Source organism: Podarcis gaigeae (assembly GCF_964106915.1).
Source record: "Podarcis gaigeae genome assembly, chromosome: 10".
In the NCBI taxonomy this organism is placed as follows: Eukaryota; Metazoa; Chordata; class Lepidosauria; order Squamata; family Lacertidae; genus Podarcis; species Podarcis gaigeae.
Window position 1 is genome coordinate 15191433 of NC_139686.1, and position 14455 is coordinate 15205887.

The window sequence follows — 14455 nt, forward strand, 5'->3', positions numbered from 1 at the left end:
CGAAGCCAGACCATTAGTCTATCTACCTGGGTATTGTCTACATTCAGTGGTTTCTCAGGGGTTTAGGAAGGAAGGTTCTCCCTGCCCTACTTGGAGGTGTCAGGGATTGAATTTGGCAATTTCTTAATGCAAACAATGTACTCTACTACTGAGCTACTGTGGCAAGTATTTCCACTTCTGCACTCATTTTTGCACCTATTTTGGCTGGCCCCAGAGACATTTGAACGTGCCCTATAGATGATTTTCCTTACCCCAGTGAAACACAATAAAACTTACAGAAATGGGAGTAAAACACGTCTTTCTATTTTTGTAATGGGAAAAAAGCCCAACTTGCATACCAGACTAGTAAATCACTACTCCCTGTTTCCTAGCTTGAACTAATACCCTTGTGTTCTATTGTACTCAGTGGGACTTCTCAGAAGACTTTTATTGGACTGCGTTGTTACTAGGAAGTAAGCCCCATTGAAGTTAGTGGCTTGTTCTGCTGCTAATCTAACACCCTGTTTCTCACAGAGGCCAACCAGCTGCCCCTGGGATGTTTACGAGGAGAGCGTGAATGCAATAGCCACACAAGTGCTGTTCCCAAACCCATCCCCAAACTGGAATTCAATGATATACTGCCTCTAAAGGTTCTATATAAAGACTCTCCTGCCTGGAAGAGAGGGGAGTGGTTGTGGGCGGGAGCCCAAGCTCCGCCCCTAGCAGGGGGCGTTATCTTCTATGAATTTGCCCTTCCTTCTCCTCACTCCAGGGAGGGAAGGGCAGTGTTGCTTTTGCAGGGGAAACTCTGGAAATAACATGATGGGCAAGTTATTATAATTATAATTGATTTATTATTAATAATAATATGATTAATTATTATGCCATGTATATGCCAAAATGCCTTCTAAGTACTTTACAACTATAAAATCAATACATAATTAAAATATGCAATAACATTAAAACATCCTTTACAAAAATATACAATAAAGCAGCCATGATATCAGGCAGGCAGCTTTACTGTACTTTTTTCAGCGCCCGATAAAAACACTTTTGTTCAAACAAGCCTACCCAATTATGTAGAATGTGCTTTCATCTGATTTTAGCTTGTGAATTTTTATTTGTTGTCTGTTTTAAATTATTGTTGTTAATTCTTTTCAGCAATGATTTTACACTTTTGTCCTCATTTATAAACCACTTTGAGGGGTTTTTATTATTATCCAATTTCGTTGCACTTGTGCAATGTTGCACTTGTGTAATGACAATAAAGAATCTATCTATCTATCTATTTTTATTTTTACAATGAAGTACACTATAAATTTTATAAAATAAAACAAAAAGATTTAAAATATTTTTTTTAAAAAAAAACCCAGTTAAAACAATGAAATCACCAGTTCAGGGGACGTTCAAAAACCAAGGAGGTCAATTTCACAGGATGAAACTCAATTTCACTTTCTTCTCTCTATGTCATTTGAGGAAATATCCATCTCACCTCTTAACAGGCAAGGAGGAAACTGACCAGAGCAGGTTCTTGTTTGCTTTGTGCCTGTTTCATACCGTTGCAAAGAGGAGAGAGTGATCACAGGCTTGGACGGAGATGGGAGAGATTTCTCAGTTCCTTTCCTTGCCAAACAGACACACACACACAAACGAAAAACGCAGGCATCTAAGGGTGGGCGGGTCCTTGAACTGCATTGCCTTATTATGCCCCCAGTTCGCCCTCCCTTGACGTCCTCAGCCCGGGAGGCTAAATAGAAGAAGTTGCAGGCAGCGGTCAAACAGCTCCAAATTGCTCTCTAGGGAAGGAGGCGAAGGGCGTAAAGACGAAGCAATAGGAACAGACTGAAGTTGCGCGCGCATCTGCCCTGCGTGGAAGTTTGTGGTTCGGAACGCTTTAAGTGCCTTTATTAAAGCAGCCGGGGTTGCTTTTTCAAGAATGAATGAAATGAAAGTAGCAGTTTTGGGCAGCGAAGGAACAGGCAAATCTGGTAAGGCTCCCCTCTCTTTGACCTCCCTTTTCTAGCTACTTGAATTGCTGTTGTATATCCGTTTACAGGCACTTTGGGATAACTTAAAAAAAAACTACTGGAGTTCTCCATCTCTCCCCCCCCCTCCACCGCTTTTTTAGCTGGGGTGAGGGATTGCTTGGTGTGTTTGTGATATAATCTAAAGTTTAAACAAAGTTTATAGGATAAGATGCATGCGTGTGTGTGTGAGAGAGAGAGAGAGAGAGAGAGAGAGAGAGAGAGAGATTTTTTGTTTCCCATTCTTTTGAAATACGATCAAGTGATATGTGTCCAAGAGCTGTCTTTATTTATTTTGCGCAAGAAAATAAAATTATTTCCATATACCTCATCCAAACTGCCAACATTTCACAGGCCCTGCTTCTGTCCCATTAACAGCATTTTGACATATGTAGCTAGAAAGTATCTGTATTTATTTATGTTATATATTTTTAAAAATACCCTTCTTTCAAAATACCTACTTATGGTTGCCATTTCCCCGCCAACACCTTGCTGCTATGCCTTTAACAGCACTTTTGTATAGAGCAGTGAAATTTCTGTCAGTGTATATCTTCAGTACCTAGAAAAGTGTTGGTTGGAGGAGAACTGGTCGAATAAAAGTTAGCCACTTTAGTTCATGTGAGGGGTGGGGGAGAGTGTGTCCAGAATTCTGGGATGTCTTCAATTTGAAATTTCATTTTGCAAAGCAGCGTTTGAAATAGCTGAAAATTCCGATAGCTGAATCTGAAACTGCAAAATTGAAATTGGAAGTTCAACTTTTTGAATGGTACATTTTCTTTCTCCTTTTTTTTAGAAGCACAAACTCTCTAATGCTGTCAGTTTAGCAATATTTTCTTGGGCCCATTTGATCTAAAACGGACTTAACTTCAGAGTTAACATGCACAGACAACTCCGTGAATCAACTTTCCAAATGTGACATTTTGATATCTCACCTCTCCTGACCAATAATTTCCAAAACTATGCCATTGGCAATGTTCTCCAAAACTAACTCTAGAGTCTATAAATCCAGATTTGCACTAAGATCTGTAAGCTATTCACTCGCAATAGCCCAAATATTGCTCCAGGGGTTCCTTAAGGATGCATTTGGGATTCACCCAGTGGCACCTCTCCAGTGTAAAGCTTTAGCCATTAATTAAATGTGTGGGAGAATTATCATCATCAACAACAACATCATCCTAATTTGGCATGGGAAACCCCATTGCTGATGTTGCCAGCTTGTTTTGTGCAGACATGATGAGATGATTTTGTTGTTTAGTCGTTTAGTTGTGTCCGACTCTTCGTGACCCCATGGACCAGAGCACACTAGGCACTTCTGTCTTCCACTGCCTCCCACAGTTTGGTCAAAGATGAGATGATAGGATAGCCATTTTCAGCTATCTGAAGGGATGTGTCACATGGAAGATGGAGCAAGCTTGCTTGCTGTTGCTCCAGAGATTAGGACCCAAACCAATGGATTCAAGTTACAAGAAAGGAGATTATGACTAAACATTAGAAAGAACTTTCTGACTTGACAGTGGGATAGACTACCTTGGAAGGTGGTAAACTCTTCTTTATTGGAGATTTTTCAACAGAAGTTGGATAACCACCTGCCAGGGTCTGTAACTGTCATTCCTGCATTGCAGAAGGTTACGCTAGATGACCCTAGTGTATCCCTTCCAACTCTGCAATTCTTTGAGTCCTGCTATTGTCCCAAATTATTTTGTGCAGACCCGAGTCCTGCATTGTCTCAGATCAGTGATCAGTGTCCCATGATCAGTGGCAGAGCTGCATGTGCTTCTAGCTTGAGGAGTAGATCTGATTTTCTGATTGCTGACATAGGATAGATGTGCCACAAGGGTATTTCTGCAGTGCAGCTGACTAGCAAGACTAGTCTTCTTTATTTGTCACATTTCTCTCATAACGTTTCTTCCACGGAGCTCAGAGGGGCATGACATCCCTGTGAAATAGTAAGTTGGGCCAGAAGATGGTGACGAGCCCAGGGTCATTGTTGAGCTTGATGGCTAAGCAGCCATTTGAGCTTTTTGGTCTCCCATTCCACCACACTGCCCACTTTTACTGTTTCATTTTGACAATGAAACTCAAAATTCGAGTCCCAGGGGGTATGCAGGTGCCCAGGACATTGTCTGAAGGCAAGTGATGCCACACTCTTGTGAAAGTGAAGCAGATTGCAGACTGAAGAGTGTCTGGATGAGAGATTCAGGGGGTTCCCCATGTTTAACCATTTTAAATTCCACCAAGGGAGAAAAGACAGACTTGAATGACATTCATAAATGAGTGTTAAAAAGTGCCTCTTCATTCTTTCCTCTTCTGCACCAAGTCCTTCCTCACCAGGGATCCATTGTTGGTCTCTTCAGCACTAGGGACCAATTAACTGCCTGGAGCATCTTGCTTTTGTCTCCTTTTCCAGGAAAGTGTCAGTACATTCTGTGGCCAGGCTCCAGCAAAACTAAGTCCCATTGAAAACAAAGGCAATTGTTAGTTGCAGCCAACTTTCTCCATCCATGAGGTTTAGGGAGATGGGGATTTATTGCAGTGTCTGTCCTGCAGATGCACACAAGTCCATGTAACCTAGTTGTCATCAGTGCCAGCCCACACTTTTGTGTCATCATGGCTGGCCATACTTTGGGCCAGAATGAAGTGTCTGTTGCTGGTAACTACATATGTCACAAATGAGAAGCAAATAATTTATTATTGTATTTATATTTCCAGAAATAGATGCTTGTGGAATTTCTGTCTCAGTGCCAACTTTGTGGGTACTGTGCACATTGCTGTCCTGCCTCAGGCAGCAAAATGTCTTGGGCTTGTCCAACAGGCTGAAGATCATTTCTCATGTCACATTTTGTTCTCTCATTGCAGCCCTTACAGTACGCTTTCTGACCAGGCGCTTCATTGGAGAATATGCTTCTGACTCTGGTAAGCCTCCACTAACTTGGAAAATCTGTATCTACTTTGCCTCTTAGGTCCCATCTGCACTATGCATTGAAAGCAGAATCATAGAATTGTAGAGTTGGAAGGGACCCTGAGGATCATCAAGTCCAACCACCTGCAACACAGGAGTAGGGAACCGAACCTGCATCCTTGACATTATCAGCACCACGCTTTAACCAACTGAGCTATCCAGGCTGACTCATACCACTTTATTTATGTATGAATGAATGGCATTTATATCCAACCTTTTTCCTGAGGAACTCAATGTGGCATGAATGGTTGTCCTCTCCACCATCTTATCCTCACAAGAACTCTGTGAGGTAGTATGATGGGATAATGAGCTGCTTGTGCGTAAAAGCTTGATCCCTCTGGGGTTTGGCTGGTCACCCAAACCTAGGCACTAACGGAGCCCCCAAAGCATGACTCCGTCAGTCGCTGGTAGAATCCGACAGTGGGCGTCTACGGAACTTACTCCAACATAAAAGTTGTTTGAGGGACATGCGCCTCCTGGACTCTCTGCGTGACAGCTTCCGGCGAGGGGTGGGGGTTGCTAAAGGGGTTCTTGTTACCTCCTCACTGTTCTCACTAGAAGTATCCCAGAGCCTCTCCCCCGATTCCCTTTCCGCTGGAACTCCTGCTCTCCCCCTACTGGTTCCTTCTTCTGCTGTAGAGTCTCTCCTATTCTCCTGGAGCCTCTCCCCCACCTGTCCCTCTGATGGCAGTTCCCTGACAGGTAGGTTAGGCTGAGAGAATATGACTGGCCTAAGGTCGCTCCATGAGTGACTGAGTGGGGATGTGAATCCTGGTGTGTTTTTTTTACATGAGCAGTGGCAAATCTATTTTGGGGTTTTTTTTTTACACTCATGATCATGTGTGTCCTCCTTCTCTTGTCTCACAGAGTGCATCTATACAAAGCACGTTTGTCTGGAAGGGAAGCCGATCAACCTGGAAATATATGATCCTTGTTCACAAGTAAGTTAAAGAACACTGCTGACAGCATGCTTTGATGTTGCATCACGTCACATCACTCTGAAGGTCTTTTAAGTAATGTTGGGAAATAAAGTGCAGGAGAGGGGGCTGCGAGATCCATGGTTCTAAACCGAACCCCTAATTAAGATTCATGTCTTCGATGTCAATCCATTTTGATCCAAAAAGTGGTCCAAACATGGTTTGTGGTTGCATGCTCCTTTCTGGGATGCAAATAATTGAGAGGGTTGGGTTGGTGTTGGTGGAAACCAATGGCTGGGATCAAATAATTATTTAATGTATGCATCCACATTTGCATCCCATAGCCCATAATCTGCTTATGCAATTCACTGCCACGTGATGTTGCAATGGCAATAAGTTCACGTGCTGCTTATAAAAAGGAATTAAGCTGATTCTTGGAGGATGGTGCTGTCAAGGGCTGTTCCACTTAGGTTCCAGTTAGTTGCGATATTTCTGAACACCAAATAACAGGGGAGAGCCCAGGGGGGCTGGTTTGCCTCTGTTATAGACAGAATCTTGGGCTGTAAATTGACCCCATATAGGTGTGTGCACCAAAGGTTCATGTGAACTTACATGGATAGTTGGTCTGGACCAACAAAGCAGTTATTGTGATTTTATATGTGTTTACATGCTGCTAATAATAATAATAATAATAATAATAATAATAATAATAATTTATTTCTACCCCGCCCATCTGTCTGGGTTTCCCCAGCAACTCTGGGTGGCTCTCAAGAGAATATTAAAAACATGATAAGACATTAAAAACTTCCGTAAACAGGGTTGCCTTCAGATGTCTTTTAAAAGTCAGATAGTTGTTTATTTCCTTGACATCTGATGGGAGGGCGTTCCACAGGGTGGACACCACTACTGAGAAGGTCATCTGCCTGGTTCCCTGTAACCTCACTTCCCATAGTGAGGGAACCGTCAGAAGGCCCTTGGAGTTGGACCTCAGTGTCTGGCTGAATGATGGGGGTGGAGATGCTCCTTCAGGTATACTGGACTGAGGCTGTTTAGGGCTTTAAAGGTTAGCACCAACACTTTGAATTGGGCTCAGAAACATACTTGGAGTCAATGTTGATCTTTCAGAACCAGTGTTATGTGGTCTCAGTGGCCACTCCGAGTATCCCCCTTTGTTCTGCTTACCTCAGCTTCTCATACTTCACTAGAAGCAGCTTTCATAGGTTATTGTTAAAGGTGAGAGTTTCCAGGGCAAAGTATCTAAAAGTCAGTGTTTACAGTCATTAAGGTGCTCTATGGTATGCTATGCTGTCGCATCCTCTCATGCAATGGGTCTGTTACCTTCCAGCCTCGACGGGGGAAGTTGTCCCTCACCGATGAGCTCCACTGGGCAGATGGGTTTGTGGTCGTGTACGCAATCAGTGACAGAGCCTCCTTTGCCTTTGCGAAAGCCTTGCTGTACCGGATACGAGAGTGCCACATGTCGGGCTGCAAAAGGTAAGTCCATCAATGGCTGGAGCTAGGAATGTTGAAAGGATTGTGACAGCCATGAGAGAGTCTGGTTATTTCTTATAGTTCCCATCCTGTTGAACATATCTGTACTACAGGGGCTGCATTCAGACAGCCCTTTATTCTTAGGGTCACGGGTTTGAGCTCCACATTGTGCAGGATATTCCTGCACTGCAGGAAGTTGGACTGTATGATCCTCATGGTCCCTTCCAGTTCCAATTCTATGATTCCCTTATCCCCATCCTTTTCACACTTTATGTAATCTTTCGCATGACGTAAGAGCCACTTCTGCAAATCTAGTAGAAATCTCGTGCTCATTCTCAGGTTAACGACTTCCAAAAAATATCTGTTTGCGATGCTGTTAACCTGGAAAATCACAGGTGTTTTACACTGTAATCTTCCTGTTGTCTTCGTGAATCACACCACTGCCGCCCAAGCAAATCTGTGGTGCCGTTCTGGCATATAGGACTTTCCTGTAGTTTTCACAGTGGGAGCAGAAGCATGCAAGCACCTGAAGAGTGGAGACATGTCCCATGACGTCTGCTGTTGTGTCATACCATGTCCACTGAGTATGAATGAAATTTAGCATGACATGAGGGTATATCAAGCCGGTTCCATAATGCAACAGGTGACACACAGTAAAATGATGGTTAGACGCCAGGACAGTAGTCCTAGCAGTATAACCAGGGGAATTAATGCAATAATCCCCATGTCTGATCTGAATGCATCCAGAGTTTTGCTGGCCTAAGAGTCATTCCTTTTCCCCAAGAAGCCCTGGGAAATGGAGTTACATGAGGGTGGGAGAAGGATCCCAATGGAGAAATCTAAAGCATTTCGCCAAACCAAAATCCTAAGATTCTTTTAAGTGAAGCTATGTCAGTTCAAGCAGGATATTTCTGATATAGGTTTGCAGTGCAGGCAAGGCCCTAATCTCTTACATTTAGCATGCAAAACATGAGCTGAACCATGTTCTTAATTTGTTTCTTAAGATTTAGGTGCCGCCTTGCAAACCCATTATCAGTGGGGCTTAAAATTGTATTGGTAAAAACACCACCAAATTGTCTGGTCCGTGTAAATAACCTAAAGGCAGTACTTCTATCCAGCATAATGACTACTTACACATTCCAAAAATGGAGGAAACACATCATCAAAGGAAGGACATACAGAGTTGCATCTGCTAGCTTATAAACACATTTAGAAATTAATACAGTGGTACCTTGGGTTACAAACACTTTGGTTTACAGACTCGGCTAACCCGGAAGTAGTACCTCGGGTTAAGAATTTTACCTCAGGATGAGAACAGAAATCACGCGCCGGCGGCAGCAGGAGGCCCCATTAGCTGATATTAACCTCAGGTTAAGAACGGTTTCAGGTTAAGAATGGACCTCCAGAATGAATTAAGTTCATAACAGAGGTACCACTGTAATAATAATAATTAATAATGACACATGATAGAGGATCTGTAAAACAGGACACAGGGCTACCCTATGTAACATAGAAAGCCATTGTGGTTTAGTGGTTAGTATTGGACTAGTTCCTGGGATTCCAGGGTTCAAATCCCTGCTCAGTCATGAAACTCACTGGGTGAACTTGGGCCAGTCAATGTCTCAGCCTAATGCCACCTTTAGCTCCTTGGACAATAGAGGGAATATAATAAATTCCCTCTAATAAATAAACAAACAATAATAAGCAACATCAGAATAAAATGATCAACAAATTGTGTTTTATGAGTTTTTCTTCTCTTCAACTCTCCCTCAGGGCTGCAGACTCCACTGTCATTTTAGTTGGGAACAAGCAAGATTTGTGCCATATGCGTGAAGTTGGCTGGGAGGAAGGGCAAAAGTTGGCCCTGGACTACAAATGCCAATTCTGCGAACTGTCTGCGGCAGAACATTGTCAGGAAGTGGCAGCCATGTTCACCAAAGTCCTGAAGAACGTCACCTCAAACGCTAAGGGGAAGGAGAAAAGGCGGCCTAGTGGGTCAAAATCTATGGCCAAACTGATCAACAACATGTTTGGGAAGAGAAGGAAGTCTGTTTAGGGGAAGGTCCTCCAGCCGTGTTCAGGGCAGGAAGAAGATGCACACAAACGAAGACCTAGTCAACATGGAGATTTTACTCCAGGGAATTTCATTTCTAAAGAGCTTCATTTGAAAGGAAGCCATAGAGCAATATTGAATTATTCACACATTGCTTGAGGTCTGATGGATGGTTGACTCTCATAGGGACGTGTGACCTGTCTCCGCTGAAAAGAGTTGTATTTGAGTTGACACATAACACCAAAGTTCTGCCTGCAGTGATTGAAATATGATGGCAGATCCAGACATGCAATTTTTTTGCTGCTACAGCCAATGGGTAGGCAGCAAGGCTTTCTTGACCCAGCTGATGTTAGTCAGCACTGAGTCCAATTGAAAGCAATGGGACCTAAGCTAACACCAGAAAACAGCATTGAGCTGGACTTGGGCTGGATCTAGACACATCAAAGAAATGCTTCAGAAAAATGTGTTGTAGCCTTTATAATGAGAAATCGTGATGGCAAAAATGGAACTCCACAGCACCATCTGGTGTCACAGTGTTATGTTGCATGTAAAACACCTACAAAATGCTTTTTATTTACCAATCTAGCTGAGTCCTAGGACCAGGATCAATGTGTCAACAAGGCTGAGAAGGATACATTGTGTGGAGACTAAGCCCCCATCTGCACTATATATAAAAAACTATATCATACCACTTTAAATAGCCATAGTTTCCCCCAGAGAATCATGGGAACTGTGGTTTACTAAGGGTGCTGAGAGTTGTTAGGAGGTTAGGAGACCCCTATTCCTCCTCACAGAGCTACAATTTTCAGAGTAGTTTAACAGCCGATCTCTCTTTTCAATAAACTCTGGGAATTGAAGCACTGTGAGGGGAATAGTGGTCTCCTAGCAATTCTCAGCACCCCCAACAAACCACAATTCGGGGCATTCTTTTTTGGGCGGAAGCTTTAAATTTATAGTGCAGCCCAGATTGCAATAACTCTAAATCCTTAGGGTCTGCTTTTGTCCTGACATTTACTTGTTCTATGGATTTAACCTAACAGCTTCCCACATCTCTTCTCCATTCGTGTTTCTGTTTATATAGACCTATCTAGTAATACAATCCTATGTATGTCTACTCAGAAGTAAGTCCTGCCTTGTCCAATGAAACTTACTGTCGTGTATAGGACTGCAATCTAAGTCTACCTAAAACTATGTATGGTTTACTTCTACTTAAAGCTTCCAGGTAGTCCATATTTATCAGCAATAATTGGTTTTTTTTACAATAAAATATCCTAGTGCCTTTCAGGAGTATTGCAAGCATAGGCCCAGGGCACAAATTTGTTCCAAAATTTGCATATGCTCATTTCTATGCGTAAATGCACATTTTGGTGTCTCAGCAAAATAAGAGTGCCCGGGGTTCATGCTGAGGAGCCTTGTGAGCAAAGTAAAAAATAAAATTAAGCTTTAAAGAAAGTGAGGAAGAAGCACCCAACCAACATAAAAAGGGAGCTTTAACTGAAGTATGGGAATACCAGAAGACTGCAGAGTGCAGACCACTGGTCATATGATTTCTAGAATGAACGGATGGACACTCACAAACACCCCTTGGTCATCTCCGGGGAGCTGTAAGCACTGCAAAAACCCTGCACCCCAACCCTAAGAATTTCACCACCATTTTCTTTCTCCTTTGATAAGTGCAATTGTTTTATCATCCATTGATGGAGAACGGCTTTAAACAAGAACTTGCGAGAGAACTCTTTTATGCATCGTTAATCCATTCTGCCTTTCAACACTGTTTTATTATTGCATTTTATGGATTTCGGGCCATTTTTGGATTACGTTTGTTGTTTACTGCCCTGGTTATTTTTAATTAAGGGAGGTTTATAAATAATAAATAAATAAAGGGCAGAGTGAACTGGTGAGAAAGATCCCTAAGATCTTACTTGGAAACCTCTTCCTCCGAATTGCTTGGCAAATTCTCAGGAGCAGTGAAAAATAGATAAAGCCAATACATTTGTTGCTTGATCGGGGGAGGAGAAGTTGGGTTTTATTGCTCCCCACAGCAACCTTTTAAGAAAAAAAAATACCCAGCTCTGACTAATGCTGACATTGTAATGCCCTTCACACAACACTTGATATTGTTAACTGGTATCCTTGTGTGCTGGGGTCTCAGTTCCTGGGGGTGGTGGGGTGGATTAATTACCGTATTTTTTGCTCTATAAGATGCACCAGACCACAAGACACACCTAGTTTTTGGAGGAGGAAAACAAGAAAAAAAATATTCTGAATCTCAGAAGCCAGAACAACAAGAGGGATCACTGTGCAGTGAAAGCAGCAATCCCTCTTGCTGTTCTGGCTTCTGGGATAGCTGTGCAGCCTGCATTCGCTCCATAAGACGCACACACATTTCCCCTTACTTTTTAGGAGGGAAAAAGTGAGTTATAGAGCAAAAAATACGGTAACTGTTCTGTCTTTCTCGATGGAAAGACAAGTTTGCAGTGTAGAGGGAGATGGTCACTGAGCATAGGATCACTATGTGGAACTCAACCACGTATGGCGTCATTTTAGTGGGAATCAGAATACAGTCCATCACGCTATTTCCCTGTGGGGAGATGTAGGTAAAATTCCCAGAGCCTTCCCAGTCAGTTAACCCATTGAGCCAAGGAACTAACAGCAGCAGCAGAGAAAACATGTTCCCCTCTTTACTTTCAACTTTCTTGGGCATAGGAGACTAATCACAATTATCTTTAATTTCTGCTTATCCCTCACGAAAGAAGGGCATTTTCTCTGGCCAGGTTTAATTCAAATCCATCAAACCTCCTTTGGGGAAGGTTCTCAGGAATGTTGGAAGGAGAAAGAATTTGCCCATGTGAAGACCACCTGCTGGAAACTTTTACTCATATGGTTCTTAAATGTAAACTATATGCTGATCTCCGCCCGCAGTTTCTAGATTAATTCTGCATCCTCAAATGGAAACCAGAGTTGGAGGTCATACATTTTCTATTACTGGGGAATGATCAGGAGCTCACCAAGTTAGTGGCTAAATATCTTTATTTGTTTTTTTGTCTCAGAAACACATTGCAGACGTCTGATCTCCCTGGAGACCTAGAGATGTAACGTTAGACTGTTTTGCCTCTTTTCATTTGACAAATGTTCTGTGACTTTGGGAAGGTGGTAATTCTGTATTGATTTACCATGGATGTTTGTATATGATGCCAATTAAAGGTTTGATGATAATGATGATGATGTCGTCCTAAAGTCAAAGTCTTTTGCTTAGAAGTCATCAGCCATATAAATATGGTTTTGGTCACCTCCTTGAGATTTACAGATGTTAATGTCCTCCTGAATTATGTTCTAGTCCTTTGGAACTTGACAGAGAGACAATCGAACTGGCAGGGGGCACTCAGGGTAGCTAAACATCTAACACTTCAATACTGGGACAAGAGGTCTGCCCCTACCAGTTGTACCATAGACAGAAGATATGATTCATCTGGCAAATAAGGATGGTGACCTTCCACAAACACAAGAGAAATGGAAGTTTTCAGATACAGTGGTACATCGGGTTACATACGCTTCCGGTTACAGGCTCCGCTAACCCAGAAATAGTACCTCGGGTTAAGAACTTTGCTTCAGGATGAGAACAGAAATTGTGCTCCGGCGGTGCAGTGGCAGCAGGAGGCCCCATCAGGTTAAGAACAATTTCAGGTTAAGAACAGACCTCCAGAACTAATTAAGTACTTAACCCGAGGTACCACTGTACATACTCTGCTTCTCAGATTTATTTGCTTGAATGTTTGGGCAACGGTTTGGTCTGTACCATGACCTGCTTTCCCCTCAATCCTCCCCAAAAATGTATGTACAGAATGTGTTGATTTGATTTATTATGGCTTATTTTTCATTGTTTAACTGTTTGTTTTTGCTTTGGGGCAGAAATTCAATAAAATGCAAGTTAAAAACTCACTGAGAAAAGGCAAACAACCTGCTTCATGCAATAATACTAATGGGATCTGCAACAAAATGTTGTAGTGTGAAATGGAGCCTCAACAGCTTTTGTGGGGTCTTTGCTCATTGACCAGTCCTGGGTTGCACAGTCTGCAGTTTGCATAGCACAAATGTCCTTCAGTACATCTCCTTCTACTGCTGACTAGATCAGAACAGTGACGGGGGAAGTCCCAGTCACAACTTAAGGCAGAGATTGAGAAACCACGATCATACTTAGTGACGTGCACATACTTCTGTGTGCTTGGTGCTATGCAGTACTTAACCTTAAGGCCTTTGGGCTCCAAATGGAGGACAAACGGCATCTAGAACTTCACATATGGAATGTGATCAGAATCTCAAATGCCCACTGGCTAGTTTCACAGTCCCTAGCTGGTGTCTGCTCCTCTTTCCCACTGACCCTTGGTTGCTCCTAGTCTTTGGATTGTTTGAAATCAAAGGCTTTGCATAACTGAGCTTGGGTGGGGGGTGGGGTGGGGCTCAGAAAAGTGATATTAGCAGTGGTTGTTCCATGTCACGCTGTTCCTCTTTTTCCTTCTGCAGGGTCACCAGCATACCACTTTTAGTCTCAGTGTGATATATCACAAGATGTATTTGACACAAAAATTCAAAGCGGTTTGCAAACAGAATGAAAGAATGAGACACAATTTTGAAAGAATTGTTGACATTTCCTGCCTGTCCTGTTGTTGCTTTACCATTGCACTTTTCTATTGGATATTTATTTCAATATAACTAACCACCATCATTCAGCCCCTGTTGGCTACTAGAGAACTAAAATGTCACCTGTGTTTATGCATGCAGATATATAATCTGCAGCTGTTTCTGTAAGCAGGTGTTTTCCCGTCAACACTACTTTTGCAGTGCTTAGCTGTAACTGGAACACAGAAAATCTCAACACAAATAGGTTATCCTTCCCCCTTAAGGCCTACAGTTGGGCCGGCCCATTGCCTCCATTCCTTTTCCCTTTCCCTGTTTCAGTTGGCTCCTTCACTCAGCGCCGCAGTGCTCTCTTGGGCCAAAGGCTGCCTTTTCATCTCCTGCAGTTTAGCTTGCT

At 42.6% G+C, this 14455-nt stretch overlaps 1 protein-coding gene across 2 annotated transcripts; it reads left to right on the forward strand.

The window, feature by feature from the left end:
• The first annotated feature begins 1606 nt into the window (after positions 1 to 1606).
• RERGL (RERG like) lies at positions 1607 to 12645 on the forward strand. 2 transcript variants are annotated; one of them, XR_014555656.1, is made up of 6 exons: positions 1607 to 1967; positions 4860 to 4916; positions 5830 to 5903; positions 7225 to 7373; positions 9144 to 11036; positions 11848 to 12645. XR_014555656.1 is itself a non-coding variant. In XM_083700986.1 (5 exons), the coding sequence occupies exons 1-5, from the start codon at positions 1916 to 1918 to the stop codon at positions 9424 to 9426; spliced, it is 615 nt and encodes a 204-aa protein (XP_083557112.1). In that variant the 5' UTR covers positions 1607 to 1915; the 3' UTR covers positions 9427 to 12645. The 2 variants fall into 2 exon arrangements, 1 of the variants encoding a protein (XP_083557112.1); XM_083700986.1 differs by having other exon boundaries at positions 9144 to 12645.
• The last annotated feature ends 1810 nt before the right edge of the window (positions 12646 to 14455 follow it).

Excerpts from the sequence above, each read along its gene's own strand:
- RERGL (XM_083700986.1), top strand. The coding sequence starts at position 1,916 with ATGAATGAAATGAAAGTAGCAGTTTTGGGCAGCGAAGGAACAGGCAAA. Across the intron at positions 4,917-5,829 it reads AGAATATGCTTCTGACTCTG|AGTGCATCTATACAAAGCAC; the intron begins GTAAGCCTCCAC and ends CTTGTCTCACAG. Across the intron at positions 5,904-7,224 it reads TATATGATCCTTGTTCACAA|CCTCGACGGGGGAAGTTGTC; the intron begins GTAAGTTAAAGA and ends GTTACCTTCCAG.